Source organism: Bidens hawaiensis, unplaced genomic scaffold (assembly GCF_021521415.1).
Source record: "Bidens hawaiensis isolate Kalapana, Puna unplaced genomic scaffold, B.hawaiensis_p1.1 tig00005306_1, whole genome shotgun sequence".
Classification (NCBI taxonomy): domain Eukaryota; kingdom Viridiplantae; phylum Streptophyta; class Magnoliopsida; order Asterales; family Asteraceae; genus Bidens; species Bidens hawaiensis.
In genome coordinates this window covers 833,243-856,267 of record NW_027491337.1, presented here as the reverse complement: position 1 = coordinate 856,267, position 23,025 = coordinate 833,243, and the positions used below count along the sequence as shown (strand labels likewise).

Genomic DNA, 23,025 nt, shown 5'->3' with positions numbered 1-23,025 from the left:
AACCATTTTACTCTTGTCAAACACAGTCAGACATTTTTTTGGCATGTTGTGTTTTACACAACTTTTTACTAGAGGAAGATCGTGACAAAGATCTTGAAGATGAAGTCTTACATGAGGTGTTAAATGGACCTGTAGAGGAAGAACGTAATAGTACTAGAGGCATACGAGAGAGTAATACTGAAGCAGACCAATTAAGGAACTCAATTGAAAATCAAATGTGAACTAACTATTTCATGTTTCAAGAAGATGAAATAGATATGTCAAATTAGTTTTTAGAATAGTGTTCGTTTTGACAATATATTGATTGGTGTTGTTTGAAGTTATTTATGTTATTTGTTTTATGTATTATTAAGTACTATTGTATTTATCAATTGCAAGTTTCTAATTGTTCTTTGCAAGTTTTTTAACTGTTCTAACAATGTATTCTTTTTTATTTTTTATTATTAACTATTATTACATTTACCAGTTGCAAGTCAACATGAGCAAACATGATGCCAATGAAAATACCAGTGAGAAAGAAAACATGATGTGGACAGAAACTATGGATAATGCGTTCATACAATCCATGATAACACAACAAATTAGCGGTTATAGGATTGGTGGAACTTTTACTCCACAAGCGTACAAAAATATGGTTGCAGAGCTTAGCACAAATCTTCAAATGAAATTTACCAAAAGTCATTTGAAGAATCGTTTAAAAACGTTGAAAAGTCATTTTTCTGCCTGGTATGATATGTTTAACGGAACGTCAATAAGTGGGTTCTCATGGAATCCTGAAACTCAGCTAATTGAAGCGGAGGATGAAGTCTGGAAAAAACTGATAGAGGTTAGTGTTTTAATTATTTACTTGAATATTTCGATTATCGTTTATTATACTGATTCTCTTGCTTTTGTTAAATAGTCAAAGCCAAAAGCTGCAACGTTGAAGACGAAGAAAGTCACAAACTATCATGAAATGCTAGATTTATTTGGAAAGGATAGGGCATCCGGTGCACAAGCTGAAACTGCTAAAGAAAGAAACGCTCGATTGCAAAAGGATGATGACAATAACACAGAAACACCACCAGAACTAGATGAATTCTTAGCTGCCAATAATGTAATTCTAGAGAGCCAATACAATCTTGATGATGATGCTCATGTGGTTGATCTTACGTCTTCTCTACCTGAGCAATCTTCAAGTGCAAAGAAATATAAGAGTAGAAAAAGAAAAGTTGAACAAGAAGATGATGGTTTAGCCTCAATGATTATGAATGGTGTTGGCAGTGTTGCTAATACTATTGCTGAAGGTAATAAAATTATTCATGAGAGCAATAAAATACTTGAAAGAGTTAGTCATCGCGAGTTCACGGGTGATGAAATTATTAAAGAATTGGAACCGATGGGTTTGGGACCTGATGAAATAGCACTTGCTTTCAATTATTTGGTGGAGAATCAAGCTAAAGCAAGATCATTATTTAGTTGTTCTCCTAATATGCGGTTGCGTTTGTTAAAAGGTATGATTGGCTTAGGTAATTAAGGGAGTTAAGAATGCATTTATCTAGTAAAGTTTATGATTCTGTTTAAATTAGTACACTTATGACACTTTTATTTATTTCTTGTTTGTTTGACTTTTTGTTCATGGATCTTGAAAAAAACTAATGGTTGAATGATTACTTTTTTAATGGTTGTTTTTGCTTATTTGTTTCTATTATTTACTTTGATACGGTGACCATAATCGTTAATCATATTGCTAATGCTTATCATTAATAATTTGGTATGCAACCATGTTAGGATTGATATTAGGTTCTAATTTAGCAGATTATTGGTTTAGAATGTCCACCAGCAGGTTGTGGTGAAACGAGCCCGAACTCGAGCCTAATATCAATCCTAACATGTCAACTTTCAAATTAAAACTTTAACATATTTATGTAAATATCCATAAATGCTTATTTACCTGCAGAGAAGATATTGTTTCTGTTGCTTTTGTTCTGTCTGCTGCGGAGTCAGCAAGTTGAGCTTCCAGATTTACTATTTGCTGAAAAGTACAAAAGATGTGTTAAATTAGCAAACATTGTGATCAAGGTATAATGGATAGAAACTTACAAATCATATCCATCACCATCAATGAGTAACATACAATTTACCTGTTGATGTTTTGAAGAAAGTTCAGCCAATGAGGCTAGTCACTTTTCTTCTGCAGCTTGCAGTTGCCCTCGCATGTTGTCTAGCATCTGCCAATATTTTAATTATATAACTCTTACCATTAAATACTTATTTTTTCCAATCTTAGTATCAAAGAGATTCTACCAGGATAATTAACTAATCAGTTACCACTGAGAATAAAGAGACAAGCCGAGCTCGAGCCCTCGTAAGTCAAAACGAGCCAAGCTCGTTTTTCATTTCAAATTGGTATGCAACGTAGTCTGCGGTTGACTTTTTGAATTAGTCATTCCTAATACTTATTATTTCAATATTGATAGTTTTATTAAACACCAAAGCTTTTGCACTGTGAAAATTTTATTATAGTTACATGCATACTTAGTTATAGTTATTTTTTACCCATTTGAATCTGTTTATACCTAATTTCAAACTGGTGCAGTCAATACCCGTGGCGGATCTAGAATATAGTTTCAGGGGTAGCAAAGAAAAAAAAAATTACTGTACACTAAGAAAATTTTTTTACCCATTTCCCGGACTGGCGCCCAGTTTTGCGATTTGCGGCTCGGTTACGCGTGTACCAGGGTTCGTAAATGTGTTTCGCTAGTACAAGCACCCGGTCACGCGTTTCGCATGTCACAGGCCCGGTTTCGCGTTACACGCATATCGTCTCCGGGTTACCCGTTTCGTGTGTACCAGCATCCGATTACCGGTTTCACGCGTACCGGGTCTTGGTAACCCGTTTCATTCGTACAGGCGCTCGGTTACGCGTTTCGCTCGTCCCGGACTCGGTTTCGCTACTAGATTACTATAATATATATATGTTGTGTTATAGGGTCACCGGCCCATATGATTTGGCAAAAATGTATGTATGGTATGTTAGTGGTGTTTAGTTGAGACAAACTAGCAATTGTCTTTTGCACTAGAATATGTTGTATGGCATACGTGGATTTGGTATATGTATGAATACTAGGTTTGCTGGTGCAATTTAGAATTCTCTTGAAAGCTTGAGTTTGTACTTAATTTGATCCACGCTCATCATTTATGTTGCAATAATAGTATTCTTGTCCTGTTTCCCGTCTATATGTATCAGAGTTAGTTTCAAGACATTTGTTTTTTTAATGGGATTTTGTTACTTGAAAAATGGGAATAAGATAATCAGATGACAAGTTGCTAAACCTGTCTCAGTAGTCACCTTTTCCTACTGATAATCCTTAACGAGAAGAGCCAACAAATGCTATTCCATGTATTTTCTATTTTAATTTCACTTAAAGGGTATAAAAGTAAAATTGTAACTTTCTTTTCTTTTCCCCTAAACTCGGGAACACATAAAACATTTAAATTCCTTTGTTTTCCTTTCCTTTCCACTAAACTCAGGAACACAAAATAATGCTTTTAATTTCATTTATTTTCTCTCCTATTTTCTTTTCCTTCCCCTCCCCTCGTTAAATGAGACTCGGGAACACAGCGTTAGAGCCAGCCCTGCACGGCCTAACTCGGGAATTCTCAACATATCATTTTAAAAGTAGGGAGTTTTTGAAGTTTTATTAGTGAAGGAAAACTATTTACACTTGATAAAAATAAATAGAAATGTTTTAATTGGGCTTTGGCTTTCCCTAATCTTTCTCTCCCACCCTCACTTCTGCTTCGGTAAGCCGATTTCTCCATAAAGAATTATAGAAAACGGCGTTGATAATCGTGTGCCCAATCGAGTTTAACATATCCAAAGTACGTGTGGCTATGCAAAGTAACTTCTTTATGTGATGTCTATTATTTTTTTGAGGGGCTGCTAATGTTGCATTTGTGTAGCTTCTGTTGAGACAGTCATGCTCTTATGAGCATCTCTGTTATGTCTCTATTTTAGATGATATTTATAGCCTCTGTTTGGCTGTCGTTGAAGCAGGGACGGTCTCTTAAGCTTTGACCGGCATGTATAGTTGTTAGGGACTGAATCTGAACGTTCACCTAAATTGTGATAAATGGTAATTGGTGAAAACCCTAATTTTTGTTCTCGATCAAAAATCCTAATTTTCTAGTGCTATGATTTTGTTTGCTGAAAATCATAAGAAAACTAAGAATAAGAAAAATACAATAGCATGTGTGTTGTGTAAATCTTCAAGCTAAACACCTCAAATTCAAACAAAAAGGTATACCTTTTGACATCTTTTTCATAGGTCATAATTGAGAGACTAATTTTTTTAGCGATAAGACTTATGATATTAAGTCATATGCTACCACTAACCATTTTTGAGTAAAAATCGCCGGATCAAACAAAAATGAATTCTATTTTTCTCTTTTTTTATTATGGTGAAAAGGACGAGATTGTGTTCCTCTTAGGATCCTATGCAAAATAAAATCAAAACACTGAGCTTTCTTATAAAAAGTCATTCTATATCTACTGGTTACAGAACCTATCGTGGCATGACGCGCATTTAATTACACCATGAGATCAAACAAATTAACAAAGCCAACGGGTGGTTTATGCCCTGATCACACTACACTGTTTCTCTTTCTAACCTCCCTAATTTTTCTTTTGAACGATAAACTTCTTTTTAATTTTTATCGAGACTTAAACCCAAGACGTTTCAAATGCTTTCAACCCAAGGTTTTAAAGGTTTTGTTTGTAATAATAAACCATCAACCTCATGGATAATCTAATATTCTAACCTCCCTACTACTTACGTCCCATGAAAAGCCAATAATTAATAAACCTTTAACATATACAAATTATACACGTTTAAGTTAGTAACAACTCAATTATTTAAAACCTATTTAAAAGTTAAAACTAAAACAATTAACCAACCATTACATTTACTCATTACATTTACTAGTAATATGAAGTTACAAAATCTAGAAAGTAATATTAAATTATAGAACCAACAAAGTCTCTGTTATTGTTTAATGAATTAATCTCCTTAGTAACTTTTAAATTTTAATTACTAATGATGAAATTTAAACTTGAAAACGATCATAAAAATAAGATGTTAAGTTATATAATATTTTATAAACGACCTGAATATATTTTTCAATTGGTTTGTAATCAGTATTCTTCTATCAGTCGAGTATATGTTTTTATGCTTATTAATTTAGGTACTGTGTGTTGGAAAAATTTATTAGTGAAAATGGGTTTTTCACTAACTTTGGACATGAATAATATATTTATATATGTGTTGTATAAATATTGATTTGAGTGTCCAAAACGGAGCGTAGATGAATGAATATCAATGCTCGAAGTTGTATTGTTGGAATAACCAAAGAAGAGAAAATTGGATTTATCTTTGACATCGTGTTCCACGTAGGAGCGCATGAGTGTCGCGCCTGCATAGCGCACTGTTGCGAACAGTTGTTTGGACCTGGTTAAATAATTTGTTTCAACTCATGTCATGAATAAATATGATGGTTTTGACTCACCACTTAAATCTAATTAAAAGTATTTAACCATGTTAATTACAATAATTAATTTCAAGTTTATTACAAGATTAATTATCTTGTTTATGACTAAATTAATTTTATTATTTATGACATATTAATTTTGGTTGAGTATTTCTCATTTTGTGTAAGTATATAATGAACTTGTTGGTTCATGTTGTAAAACACTTAAAAATATTTTGGAGTCACCACTCTCTATACTTATGTCAAACAACTTTAACATATTTTCCTACATCTTGATAAACACCAATATAGCCGGTGACTTCATCAGGGTTCGTGGCCATCTCCGGCAGTACACATACTGTTCCGGTTGTTGTACCCTGGGAAACAGACGCGCTTGAGAGTATGCACGAAATCTGTTTTAAGGGCCCCGTGTCTAACACGATCCTCAACCAAAACCGTTACCCAATTTCAATAAACGAATTGTTGTTTTGAAAAAACATTTATTGAAGACTCAAGTGATGAAGACTCGTGACATGGATACTAGAAGAAAGCTTATGGAAGCACTCCTAGTAAGATATGGATTGAATCATTTCGGTATATAAATTTGCATTTTATATTCTTTTTATGTACTTTTGTAAACGGTATTGTACTAAGTGAAATTTCACGATTAACGAGAGTATCATTATTATATAGTAAAAAAACAAGAAAGTCAAGAGTGGAGGCTGCTCTCCTGGATCCAATATATGGATATATAATATGTATATGGTTTGCTCATATATCATCCTAGATCATACCTTGTCATTCATTGGTACCTGATAATGGCATTAGCCACCACCACCAACTTTGCCGATCACTTGAAAATCCCACTTCATGATGTATTAGAGGCCACCAACAACTTTGATCGGAACAACATCATTGGGCACGGAGGATTAGGAGTAGCATACAAAGGAAAACACTCGCGGTCCTGGGAGTTGATGAAGATTGCCGCACTGAGGTTACATCATAATCAAAGGAAAGATGTCGAGTTCTGGACGGAAATTTCAGTGCTTTCTGATCTCAAGCATACAAATCTAGTCTCTATTATTGCATTTTGTGACGAGAAAAATGAGAAGATCATCGCATTCACACGCGCGGCCAAAGGAAGTCTAAAGGAACATCTAGACAGCTCGAACCTCACATGGACGCCAAGGTTGAGGATATGTCTAGGCATGGCTCGTGCCATGAGTTACCTCCATCATGAAGAGGGACGTGTTTATGGTGTTATACATAGAAACATCAACAGCACCACGGTTTTACTAGACGAGAACTGGGAAGCCAAGTTATCCGGTTTCAAAGTTTCCATCAAACAGCCAGCTAACCGAATAACGGACCAGGTACTCATCCTAGCTGATCCTGTTGGCACAATTGGGTATATGGACCCGCAAATAGAAAAGACAGATGGCTTGACCCATAAGTCGGACATCTACGCACTCGGCTGGTTTTATTCGAAATAGTTTGCGGAAGGAGAGCATATATTAAGAACGAGGCTAATAGGTTTCTAACTCAGTTGGTCAAACATCATCGTGAAAACAACACAATCCTAGATATAATCCATCCTTCTATAATGAATCAATTCATGTCACCATATTCACTTATCACATTCTTAATAGTAGCACATTCTTGCTTGGAGGAGGAGCGAGTATACCGCCCCGATGCCACCAAGATTGTTGAAGAACTTGAGAAAGCATTGGAATTGCAGCTGTGGTTAGAAAATCTGGTAAGACCTTTGTTTTTAGTTTTGTTTTTCATCTTACATTTATTACTCTTCATCCCAATGTTTTAATTAGTTTACCTCTCAGTCACACACTATATGTAAAAAAAATGAAAAAAAAAAACAAAGAGAACAAGACATTAATAACTATAAGTAAAAAAAATGAAAAAAAAATAGAAAAAGGCATTAATAACATATAATATTATTAATTTTTAACAAAATTTTTTAATCTTTAATAATATATATAATCGAATTAATTTTTAACAAAATTTTTTAATCTTTAAGAATATATGTAAACGAAACCTTTAAAAACTCTCTAGTTACTCCCTACATCCTCTCAAGCCACCAGATTGCATTATTCGTAAATGAATGATTCTCATTCATTTGACCCGAATTCACAGGCATGGGTCTCACAAAACCCACATATTCCTTAAACGGGGTATATCATCTCATTAAATTAATAATTAATCTCACCAAATATATAATATAAAGTTCTGTAAAATAAGGATATATTAAAAATTAATATATAATTTTCTTTTTTTTTTAAAAAATGCATATTATTTATAATTAAAAAACAATTATAATGTAAAAAAAATAAGTTGGTCATGGGTTTCACCAAACCCAAATAACTTTTAAACCGAGTTATAATATCTCATTTATTTGTGAAACTCTTTCATCATTAAATACTAAGTATATTATTAACTTTTGTACAATAAATAAAATTAAAATCCAAAAAGTATATAAATATTATAAGCGAATAATGTAAAACGACAAGTAATACGGGGATATGAACTAGTCAATTATAATTTAAAATTAAGTAAATTACAAATATCGTAGCATATACCAAACCAACCCATACCAGACGTCCCTAATTTTCATTAATTACATGAATCGTCCTCTACGGTTTAAGGTTTGTCACACATTTCGTCCTTTAGATTTACGTAGTTAAAAATTTCTGTTACTTTCATTTTTTTAGTACTAGTTTACTCTTGTTTTCTAAAAACAAACAAAGTAACATGTGGTACTACTTGGAAGTGGAAAAAAAACCAGAAAATCCTATGCGTCTTTTTCGAGCTCACCGCTTGCCAGAAACCCTTGGGTGAGTTGTTAAGAACTTAAGTGATTAAAGCATATTTGTTAGACAGAAAATTAAGTAAACTAATACTCCTTCCGTCCTATTAAAAGTGTTTATATTTTTCTTAATTGTCCAATCACAAATATTCATATTCAAAATTTATTAGTCAATTTTTAAATTTACCCTTAAATACAGACAACTAAAATAAATAAACAACATTGATGCACTCAGGGGGTGTTTGACATTCCTTATTTTTCCCTCCTTTTAACTTATAACTTATGATAAATTAAAACAAAGTGTTTGGTTTTCCTTATTATGTGAGAGAAAATATGGATAAGTTACACATTTGTAACTTATAACTTATCCTTATAAGTTATAAGGAGGTCAAAATAAGGAATCCCAAACACCCCCTCAGTTTTCAAAGACATTATTGTCATTTGGTAAGCAAAAAAATTAATCATTCAATCAATCTTGAACTTTATGTTTTTCAAATAATGACACTTTAATAAGATGGAGGGAGTAGAACATAATGTATTAATCTATATAATATTGTATTTAAATTTTGTTTTAAATTAATTATAATAGTTGTACCCTATTAAAAAGTATTTTAACGTAACCTTCTAGGCTAGCCTAGTTAGTTATGACAATAAAAATACTAGGCTTCTTTCGGGAGTTCAACGGTTCGAAGCCAAGTCATACGAGTCCCCACCGAGGACGCGTGGAGAACCTGGGGTTTCAACTCTTGTTGCGGCGCAATTGGTGTTAAGTGACATCAGGGAAGAAGGTTCCTCGGAGGACGTAAAGAGGACCCGAGAATAAGGGGTTATGTCATTCAGGAGAAATCATGTGGTTCCAAAACGGGGTCAGCCGCTAGTTGACATGCGACCACCCAGTCATACCGTAGATTTTTTTCAAGAAAAAAAAAATATTTTTTAATATGCTTCTATAACTACCAATATTTAGGTTGATCCGTTATGTATGGATCTACCCTTTATAATTTAAATTCGAAACCTTTTCCAACTTTGCTAAATTCCACCGACTGATTCTTACCAAATTCGGTAGAAAAAAAAACCTAGTAAAGGAAACAAGATTGATTAATATCCACGAATTCAAAATTATTACTCACACTCATTGCCTTATCTTATGCCTCACTTGCCCCAAAATGTCCAACAAAATGAATGGCTAAACGGATATTCCATTGCTTATGCGACATCATTTGGGTCATTTGGGCCTTACTTACACATGCTCACCTAAAAGCAAACTTTTCTGTTGAAGTCCACACTGCCACATACCTCATTAGGTATGTTTGTTTGTTAAAACTAACTGGTAGCTGCAGCTTTTTAAATATTTTTAGGTGTTTGACAGAGTAGCAGAAGCTTTTAATAAAACTAGCTGGGTGCCCGCATGGTGCGGAAGATGGGCGCACAACCTAACATCAACTGCATAATCAGTGTCGGTACATGATCACCTGATGAGTGCATACATAACCAGAATGTAGACGTGTAATTCATGGAAATGCAGTAAGCGTGTAACTGATGTCGAAAATCAAGAAACAAATCTGAAATATACAATAATTTCAAATAGATAATTTTTTAAATCAACCTATTTTGATCTGAATCCTTTTCTGAACAAAGCTGAAATATACATGTAATTCTGAACATACGATGTTCTAATCTAAAACATGTTCTGACCTGACCCTTTCGACTCAAAAGTGTACAAATACGAACCGAACTAATTTAACCCTTTTTGTATCGACTCGTTCTGACCCCTAATTTGGTCTTACACATGACTCGAGCTCACCTATCTCGACTTGTTACCGATCATAACCGATAATTAAGTAGTATGTTAATTTTTTAAATTTAAAAAAGTAAATATCATACTCAAATTAAAGAGAATAAAACACTCGTATTTATGACGTAATTTGTTCAAAAAATTATTAACATGTGAAAAAGTTACGGCCCCTAAAAAAGTCGTGTGTTAGTTTTGAATAAGAGTTAAATGTATAACTATTATATATATTAACAAAAGTTGATAGAATTCAAGTACCAAACTTGTAAATTCAAATTTAAAGGCTTGTAACTAGCTTTTTGTCAAACGTTAGTAATAGTAACGTTCAAATATGGAGTTTTTTCTACCAATCTAAAAGCTTGAAGCTACCTTAACCAAACAAAGTTTTTTATTTAATATGAGTTTTTTCTTAAAAGCTTGTACCTAGAAGCTCTTAAAAGCTCCTTGCCGAACATACCCGATATCCTACATACATATCAACTTAACAATATGCATATTCTTTTGCAATGCCGTGAATTTTAACAGGTATCATAGCAATAACCCATCCACCAGCAAAGTCCTACCCTCTCATCATGTTATCTTCGAAGAGATGTCCTTCTCGTAAGCATGTTTTGAAACCCGGCCCGGCCGGTCGGACCGGTCTCACCAGGACCCGGTACCTAACCGAGTCGGGTCAGGGTATTTGGCCGTTTTCTAAAAACCCGGCCGGGTTTCACGGGTGGCGGTCGGCCCGGACCCGGTGACCCGGCGAGTGAACCGGAAAAATGATTTTATTTCATAAATTTTAATCAAAAAAGAATTAAAAATCATCTTAAATATAGTCTCACCCTGAACCATCGATCTCGTCGATCGCCAGGCCAAGTCGGACCTAATCGCTGTTTATTTCGGCAAGCATGTGTGATAATTTTCATGATTTTATCGATTAAGAAGGTGACGACAATTGATTGTATAATTAGGGTTTGAAGTGGTAAGTGGTAACGGAGAAGATGAAGAGATGAATTGAAAGGATATGCACGTGAGTGTCATAGTGTGGCTATTTACCTTTTTTTCTTAAGAAAAAATTGCAAATTTTATCCTTTTGAATATTCAAAATTATGGATTGGGTTCTTTGTGAATAAGAGTTTCACTTTTTGTCCATTATTTGGATATTTGTCTTGATTTTAGTACTTTACACTAACGGATGTTAAGTTTTCCAGTTAAATCACCCCATGTGCCCTACACATGAGGGCATTTTAGTCTATTAGCCATCTGAGGACTATTTGAGTAATAAGTTAAAAGATTCGGTTCATCTATTCAAGCTTATACACTTCATCACTTTCACTACCAAACCCTAAAATACACCCAACCACCTCACCATCACCATCACCATCACCACCGCCACCACCACCATCACCATCACCACCATTATCTTTTAACCCTCCCTACTTACCACCGTCGATTGCCACCGCCAGTTACATTGAAAAAACCACGAGGAGGTTCGGACAGTCCTCTCATTCTACTCATGTCGAACACTCTGAACAATACAACTGCCGCTATCACCGTTCACCATTCTTGTCAGCGGCCCACCACCACCAACCTTTATTTGTCTTCTTGGATCCGTGTCTTAGCTTGCAACAACCCCAAATCTGAAAACGATTTCACAGATCTGAAACCGACCTCGCCGGAAAATTAACTTTACTTCACCGATATGCATCTATCTACACACAAATCTGTAAAGTCGGAGAGAGAGAGAGAATGAAGATGGTGTAGGTCGATTTACAGGTTTTAGATATCGTTTTTCGGGCGTTTTTGGCCTGTGACGGGTTTCATGTTTTCTGGCTAACAAAGAAGGGCGGCCGCGGTTTGGTTGTTGTGAAGCTCGCCTCCGAACAGAGAGAGACATAGGGTTTGGTGGTAGAGGTAGCAGATCTTTTCTTCATCTTCGATTCCGTTCTTGCCATCGGAAATTGTGGCTGGCGAGGGGCTGGCTGTAACCAGACATGTTGGTCGGCGTGAGGTTATGGTTGGAGATGGTGGGAGAGAGAATGTAAACTGGAAAATGATTGTATTTATTTTAGTTTTTTAATATCATTTATTTTATCTTAAATGAATAGGAGAACCAAATCTTGTAAGTTATTACTCAAATAGTCCTCAAATGGCTAAAAGACTAAAATGCCCTCATGTGCAGGGCACATGGGGTGATTTAACTGAAAAACTTAACATATGTTAGTGTGAAGGACTAAAACCGAGACAAATATCCAAATAAAGGATAAAAAGTGAAACTCATTTTCACAAAGGACCCAATCCATAATTTCGAATATTCAAAAGGACAAAATTTGTAATTTTCTCTTTTCTTAAACTAAATTATACTTTGTACCCTTAAAGTTATAGTTTTTTAAACATTAACCATAAACTTGTTTTTAATTCTATAAGAGTTAGTTATTTTATATATGTGTGTGTATATATATATATATAATTTATTTATGACGTCATCTGGATCGATGTCCGGTCCGCCCTCCCGGGTCGGTCCGACCTGTGACCCGGTAAGACGTCCGGGTTGATGTCCGGGCCAGGTCTGAAAACATTGCTCGTAAGCATCCAATTCATAAACCATTTTTACAGGATCCTCTGATATCACTATTCGTTACACCACGTATCTAATTCCTATACCCAAACTGAAGCTACACCATAAAATCCACTAACTAGATGTCAGAAATGCCTTCCTTCATTATGATCTCCATATTACAAATGTTTGTACACATTAACCGCCTGGTTTTGTTAACCAATGTGCCCCTGCACATGCATCACATCACGCAGCGACCGTAGCAGTACTTGTGACAACTATTTGCTTACTTATTGTCACGGAGAACACGTGTTATTGTACATACTGGTGAAATATGATTCAAGTCCTAGACTGATATTCCACATTAGCCCACAATCATGTGGTGAAACCTGGTTTATCTTTGCAATTTAAATTCAAATAATATGACTCGTTGTAAGTTGTTAAGATTAATTCGAGTCCTTTATTTTTAGCCGTTTTGTTTTTTTGTTAATTAAAGAGAACAATGATTCTTAGTTTATGGATGCAATTCAGTTCATCATAATACAACTGAATCCATTGCTTCCGCTTGATTTTTCTTAATTTTTGTTAATTGATACCATCAGATTGGTATTATAGCCAATTTTGCTCGATCCTTTAAAACCCTAACTTCATTCCTATCAAACCCTATCCATGGCAGAACAAACCAGCACACTCCCACAACAATTAAATGAACATGGTTATTAAATCTTGAATGAACATTCAGTATTCAAAGGAAAAGGATATGAATATCAGAGTATCAGAATAAAGACCATTCTCCATTCAAGAGATCTTTAGGATCTAGTTTCCGATGGCTTCAATAACACAGAGAAAGACTAAGGCAAATTAAAGAATGCTCAGAAGAGGTAAGCTCATGTAATGGCCATCATTCAATAGGTTGTTTATGACCAACTTTTCTCGCGTATTGCTTCTGCTACCATGGCAAAAGAAACGTGGAAAATATTGAGAATGGAATTTGAAGGTGATTCTCAAGTGAAGGCTGCGAAGTTACAAGGCCTAAGAGCATTCACATCCCATCCCCTATATTTATGTGAGGAGAGTATGTAAATTATAGGGTGAGGTTTTGAGTGGTTGTGAGTGTAAATTATAGGGTGGAGAAAAAAATGTAGTGATTTTTTGTAAATTTGGGGAAACATTTGTGGAACATTGTTTGCCCCTATTTATTTTTTAATATTTGTTGGATTGGTTGTGAGTAGAGGAGAGAGAAAACTGTAACGATAAAGGTAAAAAAATATTATTTAATTGAACATGAGAGAGGAATGTAGTGTTTTTTTAATGTAATTATAGAGATAAGGATAGAGAATGAGATGAGAATGCTCTAAGAAGAGACTTTGAGAATCTCTCCATTAAGGAAGGAGAGATTATTGGTGACTAGGTGGGGTGTGTTATGGCTTTCTGAGCCAAAAGAAGGCGTATGGAGAGAATGTTCATGACCAGACCATTGTTGAGATAAACCTCTAGTTAATCTTATTTTCTTTTTAACCTGTTAAAATTCTTTCTTTTTAACTTATTTTCTTTTCTTTTCTTTTATAAGATAAACCTCTAGTTAATCTTATTTTACTTTTCTTTAAAACCCTACGTTTCTTCTTCTCTAAGAAACATATATTTTTCTTTTCTTTATTATTTAAGAATAATCATAATAACTTAAATAATATTTTATAACAAAGAATTATATAATAATCACACTGATATCATATTCATATTCTTTTCTTTTCTCTTCTTTGTTATATTTTCTTCTTTTCATTAATCGAGGTATCGAGTATATCCTCGACTTAGGGTTTTAAACCTTTCATTTTATTATTTTATTCGAGCATTATGCCTACCTTTGTTGGCTTATAGAAACCCTACACAATCGAGCAGCATTTCGACGCCGCTTCGTTTTCTTTATCTTCTTGATCAACACCTTTCATTACATGCGAAACGAGGCACACCAATACTTCTCCACACGTCAGCACGCTTTACGAGGCGAGTCGTCGGGACGTCTCTTGGCAACACCTTCTTTGAGATAACATCGGGATGTTTTTGATTTAGTGGTACGAAATACGAGAAATGTCAGTTTTTTGGCACGTTTTACGAGGTGATCGATGGTACGTTTCACAAGGGTTTAGAGAGATACTAGAGAGAGATGTTAGTTTTTTGATTTAGTGGTACGAAATACGAGAAATGTCAGTTTTTTGGCACGTTTTACGAGGTGATCGATGGTACGTTTCACAAGGGTTTAGAGAGATACTAGAGAGAGAGCGCTATGGATTTTTGGTGTGAGAGATGCAATGGCCGAGCTTGCTATTTATAGGCATTTTCAAGGGACCCATCGCAATACGTGATGGTCCCTTGATTGACCTGTCGCGTATCACGACGTAGATCTGCCTGGTCACTAATAGGTCTGCCACGTGGCGCCATGTGGCGATACATCATGCCACCAGTTGACACGTGGCAACACGTGTCATACATGTCAGACCACGTCATCGCGATACCGCGACGACGTTGGCTCTTTGACAATCGCGTATCGTTATGTTACCATATCTTGGGTTTGTAACCAATCCCTTAGCGATACGGGATGGGCTTGTCCTTTGATCCGTCGTGTATCTCTATGGGACAGAAATACAGATTTTCATTTTAAACCTTGGAGTTTATAATTTAACATTTTTGGTCCTTTAACTTTTGAAACTTGGCACTTTAATCTGAAACTTTCACGATGTTACATTCATCGTCCATTTTTGTCTCTGTTTCTTGAATGATCTCCTCACCTGACTCTTTTACGCATTCTTATTTGGGCATAACCCTCTTCTCTCTCTTTATTCAGTCTCCTAGCAATGTTTACTCTTGTACGTTGGAGATCTGCAAGAACAATTTGATTCCCAGGATGATATCATGCTCAGCTAACATCTAGGTACTGGCATCTTTAGTGATTAATTGGGTCAACAACTCCTCTATCTTACTCCAATACCATCACTACCCCCAACAGGTTTTGTAACACTCCGGCTTTAAGCGGAATATTCCCGGGTGCAAAGTACATATCACTCGTAAGCTCGTTACACTATTAAAGTGACAATAATTATATTTATCCCGTTTCTTAAAATAGCAAGTACACATATTTCATAAATATAAGAAAAGAATTTCATCGGAATACAAAAAAGATTTATTTATTATATATCCTAAGGTAGACTAATTGTCTTCATCCTTAACACATAATCGGTTCAACCTGCAACACGTTTAAAATAAGATATGTTTTGTCAACACATATGTTGGTGAGAGTTCATAAAGTTTTGTATATAATAGGAAAAGAAATAAATTCACAAGTAAAGATTAAATGTCTCAATCATAAAGTAAAAGAAAAGTAAATACACGATATTCCCGTTTGCTTGACATAAGTCAAATCTACTAAGGAACCGCCGTTCGCCGATCTACTTGGAGTATAGAATAATGATAATGATACCGCCACTTATCAACAAAATTTGAAAATGGGCGGCGCAGGTACGTCCCATCGGACTCTCCACTTTGCGTTTGCGATTGTGTCTCACAGTAAAGCAGTTTACAACTAGCATATAATCACATAATATGCAAGCAATATGATATGAAACAAATACATACAAGACACGCATGTAATTTTGGTTTACAACATGAAACATGAAACACTAAGAAAAATTTATAACGTGCTACACCCCAAAATGTAAAGATCAAAAAGGGGTTATGAAAACTCATATGGATAATGAAAGTACGAATTAAGATTAAGTGAGCTAAGCGAGCAGTTCGGCACGATGAGTTTTCCTAAACAAATTTATGTGCACTATTTAATAATAACTCTAAATAATGCGAAATACTTGGACGACCAGAATAACGATCTGGGGCTGTTACATGTTTTGATAAACTTGGTATACAATTGATATCCACAATTCGTAGAAATGATTGAGAGGAAATTAAGATTTGTGAAACAGTGAAGGATCATTAGAAACGAATGTTGGGTGTGCTTTTATAGCCAATTACAACCTGTAGTAGATTTAGTTTGATTATAGTTGACCATCTATTACGCGTTCTTGATCGACAATCAGTTATGTTAATTCCAAATCATATTGACTCGTTATAATAATTAGGGAGGGGCTTCGCGCGTTATATTAGCAATATAAGCAAATCAAAATACCAAATTGATGTTGTAATGAAGTGGTCGGAGCAAATCGGCGAGATTGACGGAATAACGAGGTGGGGTGGGGGGTTTGTATTGGTTTTTATAGAAATTGCATTAAGTGTCTTGTAGTTTAAAATATGTTTAAAAAAAACTTTATAAACTAAAAAAAAGTGCTTTATATAGTTTGATAAATAGACTTTTTATTTATCTCTTGATAATCTTTAGCAAACTCTTAACGAACGTAAGCGGGGTTGAGGCACAAGATAACCAAACGAAATAATAAATAAATAAATGAATAAGTAACTAAAATTTTAATCTCAGAAACGGATTTTGACGAATTTTACAGGGTTTCTATCAGAATATTGACCATAAAATTGGGCTTGGTTATGCTGAGGCTGCTTATACGGATCATCATAATTTGGTCGCGGCTACACAGACGGGTTAGCATAATAATGTGCTAAAAACCCCACATATTGTTGACATATTCGGGTAAATTAGGGTCGGCAACAAATCTCACACATATTTATAAGACTCAAAAGAAATAAAAGACACGGACAACTACTCCTACGACTTCAAACAAAATTAAAGTAGCAAGCATGTAGTCAGTAAGTCTAATCAAAACTAAAAATGTAATTGTCAAGAGACCTGGGCAACAACGCCAATAACAATATGTGTTAAAAGTAGTTATAAATTTGTTTTCTAAAAATATGTTAATCTGGACACTAAGTAATAATTCTAGGCTCTTAAACTTAACTAAAACTATTAACCGACAAGTGTAGTGCTCGACTCTAGTACAGTTAAGTAAGTCCGGATAATCGAACTCATATGACTCTTTAAATTACATAAACTAGCTAATTTGACTCAACTAACTGACACGACTATTTTATTTATATTATGTTTTCAGTGGAGAATTTTACTTAAAAACGAAATTTAAAATAATGAAAAACTAATTAAATAAGTTAAATAAGCAAATGACGATTTAATATCATTTAATCAAATGTCGATGCGAAACCATTAAGGCTAGAACCCTTAATATATCAGTTATCAATTAATCAGAAAATGCTTTGTTATGGAACTAGGATCATAAAATAGTTACTTAAAACCCGAATGTGACCCCTAACCCTTCTCAACAAGACACAAATAGATTTATATAAAGTTATTAAAAGTACCAATTATAATGTCACGCTACCTCATAGTTATCCTAACAATTACGAAAATGTACCTTTAAACGACATCCTACCTCACGGGGCGAAAATCAAAGGTAGTTTAATATATTAACTCGACTCGATAGACACAGTTGACAAATCAAACCTAGAAAGACTTTTCAAGAAGAACTAAATATAACACTTTATCCAACCAAGACCTATCATATAATCTATCATCTCACATATATTTAGATTAGCAACACATTTTTATTTATTTGATTAATTAGTATTGTTTCTATGGTATTATTACAGATTAACCATAAACTAGTCAAGAACACACAGTAAATGACCTAACAAAATTTTGTTATATGAAAGACATTCACTAAAGACTCTGTGAAACAGTAACTATCATCAAACAAACTTAAGCACACAAACGCATCAAATAAATAAGATTAAACTGTTTACTAAATCATAATACCATAAAAAAGAGCATAATCCAAAAAACGTCAACGTCAACAAAAGTTCATCATAAAGCCTAGGTAGATTATAAGCAGTGTTTTGAAACCCGGCCCGGCCGGTCGGACAAGTCCGACCGGGAGCCGGTCCCTATACTGGGTCGGGTCACTGTATTTGGCCTGTTTTTAAAAAACCCGCCCGGTTTTGCGGGTGAGCGGCCGGCCCGGGCCAGTTGACCCGGCGGGTGAACCGGTAAAACTCATTTTTTTCATTAAATCCAAAATGAAATGTGTATGCCGGGATTCGAACTTAGGTCATTTTGGAGGTAAAAACTTTAATAATTGCCCATGAGTTAACCAACCAAACTTTATTGATGGCTCTATTGATCAAACATAAATCATACATATTTAAAAAGCGATAAAACATAGATAAACACTAATGTTGTTATTATTATTATTTTTTGTTATCATTATTTTTTATATGTATATGAATTATATATATGCAATTATATATTTAAATTATTTAGGATGTCATCCGAGTCAAACACCGGTCCGACTTTTTACCCGGTAAGGCGTTCAGGTCGACGTCCGGGCCGGGTCTGAAAACATTGGTTATAAGTTTAGATAACAATCATACTCAAGAATGAAACAAAATAACTAATTAGTTCAAACTGAATAATAATGATGTTTGATGAGTAGACGTTGAATCTGGAAGCTCTCGAGTTGAACCAACGTGTGCTTCACTCCTCTTTCTCTTCTTGCGATGTAATGCGTCCATGATGTGGTTTAAATTATATATAAATATTAAAACTATTTCTTATACTTTTGATTATTTTTAGAGTTGTTTTGATTAAATAATACGTTTAATTGGCTTATATTTAGACTTTATTGGTTTAATAAAACAACGAGCCAAAATTTAATATTTATGTTGAGACGGAGAAGTGAAAACATATTACCCTACAAAATTTCATCAACGTTTATTATTAATTATATTATATAACCAGATTTTTTTTCTTCATTTGTGGATATTAAATAATCTAAATGGGTCAATCCATTTGATGATTATTGTTACTGTCAAAACAAAAAGAAAATATATAACACTGATTAGAATGGATTATTTTTCATGTCTCGGGAAACAAAATAAACCAAAATACTATGAGTTTAATAAATGGAGATGGAAGCAGCAAAGAACCACATAAAAAGTTTTATAAAGAAGCATGTAAGGCAATACATGCCTTAGCGTAGCATGCTCCTCGGGAGCCAAAATCTCAGTTTATGAAACAATTCTTTCGTACCTTAGGGGGGAGGGGTGGTGGATGCGATGACATCACTCATCACACACCCCACCCAATCAAATGGTGCCACATCACCAACCCCAAATCCATCACATGTGATGGTTTTTTACTAGGGGTGGTAGTGTGGTGTGATGGAATTGCTTTTCACCCAATCAAATGGTCCTCCTCATTCCCAACGGATAGATTTCTTGGTTTTCACCCATCACCACGCGTGATGGCCATCATGCAAAGGACCTCCATCAAGCTTGATAGGGGAGTGGCGGCGGTGTTCAAAAACCCATCACGCGTGATGGGAGCTCCATCACACGGTGCCATGGGTCCCCTTAGTGGTACCACTTATTATGGTCCACATTGGTCCCTTCCCAGACGGATAGTTTTATAGCACACTCGAGGTATATATTTAGTAACAAAATGCATACAGGTTATGTATTTTTTTGGTTTGTAGATTATATTCATAACGAGGGTTGTCACTAGTTAATTTTATTAAATGATGAAAAATAGAGAACGTATATTGAGCCCCGCTTGCAACTATTCTTTAATTAAATTTGTTAATTTACGTTAACTTTAATAACTTGTATGCATGTTGTTATTAAATATGTATATACATATTAAACATGAGCTTGAGAAACTATTTATAACAGTACATATTAACCATAGATTTTGTTCTCATATTTCTAACAAAAATCTATAATTTGTAACACTCTTTTAACTCTTGTCACATATTTACAGGGAAAGAACTTGCAACACCTGAAGATTCCACTCAGTGATATAAAACTAGCCACATCTAATTTTTTAACCACATGCAGATTCGATTTTAATGACAGTATAGAATTATATCGATCAAGACTCGACCATTTTGGTAAAGAAGAACCTTCCTGTGTAGAAACGAAGAGTAAAGGTGAACTGTCAAAGAGTAACGACACTGTAATTATAAAACGCTTCTTACTTACAGATGACGAGCTAGGAGAAGAATTGTTTTCTACTGAACTTGAATTGCTTACCAGTGTTAAGCATCACAACATAGTAACTCTAGTTGGATTTTGTGTTGAAGGTTTTGAGATGGTGCTTGTCATTGAGAGTTTTTCTGAAGGATACCTTTCTAGTTATTTGGGAAACGTCGAACACATGTCTATTTTGACATGGGAAAAACGTTTGAAAATATACATTGATGTTGCACACGCATTGCATTACCTTCACTTCAAGATGGAAGATAAAAAAGTGATAATACACGGTCTGATAACTAGTGGGAGCATTGGGTTCAATGAGAATTTGAGAGCAAAGATTGACAAGTTTACGTATGGGGCAATCCTGGATACAAATCAAGAAGACAAAGCTCCCCGCAAAAAGTCAATTTCTTATGCAACATACTACGTGGATCCAGAATATGTGAAAGAATTAAATGACACTCTCAGGTTTAAAAGAGAGTCAGATGTTTATAGTTTTGAGGTAGTTTTGTTTGAAATATTATGTGGAAGAAAAGCCAGCGATCCAATTTACCTCAAGGAGAGTGACAAAGGGTTGGCAAAACGAAGCTTTTGCATGGGAACACTAAAGGACATGGTAGATCCTATACTAAAGGGAGAAAGTGATGAAAATAATCCGATTCCAGATAGTGGACTCAACAAGGATTCTTTTGAAACATTTTGTAAAACTGCATACAAGTGTGTAGCCGAAACTCAAGATAACCGCCCTACAATGAAAGTGGTCGTCAAAGAACTTGAGAAATCATTGTTTTTTCAAGTAAGTAAATGTATTAATATTATAATTAATCTTCCTTTGTTTCTTCATATATTTTAATCCCAATAAGTGACCGATGTGCTTATGATATCAGATTAAAACTAACAAATCACAAACTTGTTTCCGTAGTATATAATATAGGAAATTCAAACCCTTTTCCTCTAGCGATTAGGATTTCTATTGTCAAAACTAGGATCTGTTGTGTTTAAGACACGATTAAACATGTTAATATAAAAAGTACACTCGATCTGTAATTTTTTTACTTCTTTAAATAATTGAAATTAGAAGGCAAAGCGACATCATTTTTCTTTATTGATACATGAAACTTAAAATGCATTATATACATGAAATATAAAGTAGTTTACCGATTAGTATTCATGTTTTATACTTGTGTTAAGCATGTCGTCCCTAACAAATTTAACACGATAAGACTTATTTTGCCGGCCTTACTTCTATATCACATAACTCAAGTCAACATCTGAGTGGATGTTGTAGATAGGGCCCATAATAAATTTGAAAAGTACTTGATTATGATAATTTTCAAATTTTATTTTGTTTATATAATTTAGTTGATATCTCATGATTGATAGGAAAATAAGAAGAAAAACCTGAGAATGTCACTTGAAGACATAAAGTTCGCCACGCAAAACTTCCATGATGAGAACTGCATTGATGAAGGATCCTTCGGGAAAGTTTATAGAGCAAAAGTACCTCAAGGTGATGGATTTTATACCATTGTTGCAAAGCGATTGGATACAAGGCTTGGTCAAGGGGAACAACAATTTTTTAATGAGCTCCAGATTCTTATGGAACATAAACATGATAAAATTATCAATCTTGTAGGGTATTGTGATGAAAAGGATGAAAAGGTCATTGTGTATGAGTACTCGTCAGGTAGTCTTGAAGGGCACTTGAACGATGCTTCTCTTACATGGATGAAGCGCCTTAATATATGCATTGATGTTGCAAGCGCTTTGGATTTCCTTCATGAGGGAATTAATGGAGTAGATGCAAAGTTGTTGATACACGGGGATATCAAAAGTGCTAACATTTATTTAAATGATGATTGGAAAGCTAAACTTGCTGGTTTTGGGTTCTCCTTAATAAGTCCACTAAACAAGGAAACAGACTATCTCACCAACCATGAATGTGGCACACTAGGGTACTTAGACCCACTATACATAAAATCAAGATTCTTAACCAAAGAATCTGACGTTTATTCATTTGGTGTTGTTTTATTTGAGATCCTGTGTGGGAGATCAACTCTTGCAATCCACGAACATGAGGGTCAATATCTACCAGATTTTGTGAGAAACAACTTTGAAGAAGGAAAACATGAAGAGCTTGTTTTTGAGCAAATTGAGGAACAAATTAAGCGTAAATCACTCGATGCATTTCAAACAATTGCCTACCAATGTTTACATCCTGAAAAAGAAAACGACCTACCACAAAAGAAATTTTAATGCAACTTAAAAAGGCATTGGAATTCCAAGTAAGTAACCATGGTTTCACTACTAAAGTAGGGTTCCTTTAAATGCCTTAAAATTATATATATATATATATATATATAT

At 34.5% G+C, this 23,025-nt stretch overlaps 1 protein-coding gene and 1 pseudogene across 1 annotated transcript; both read left to right on the top strand.

Annotated features, from left to right (window-relative positions):
* The first annotated feature begins 493 nt into the window (after positions 1-493).
* On the top strand, positions 494-1,704 carry LOC143629559 (uncharacterized). The gene is made up of 2 exons (XM_077098799.1): positions 494-826; positions 902-1,704. Exons 1-2 carry the CDS (start codon positions 524-526, stop codon positions 1,514-1,516), a joined length of 918 nt encoding a protein of 305 aa, XP_076954914.1. The 5' UTR covers positions 494-523; the 3' UTR covers positions 1,517-1,704.
* A 4,564-nt stretch (positions 1,705-6,268) lies between these two features.
* On the top strand, positions 6,269-22,917 carry LOC143629570 (uncharacterized; annotated as a pseudogene).
* Positions 22,918-23,025: the final 108 nt, after the last annotated feature.

Excerpts from the sequence above, each read along its gene's own strand:
- LOC143629559 (XM_077098799.1), top strand. The coding sequence starts at position 524 with ATGATGTGGACAGAAACTATGGATAATGCGTTCATACAATCCATGATA. Across the intron at positions 827-901 it reads TCTGGAAAAAACTGATAGAG|TCAAAGCCAAAAGCTGCAAC; the intron begins GTTAGTGTTTTA and ends TTTGTTAAATAG.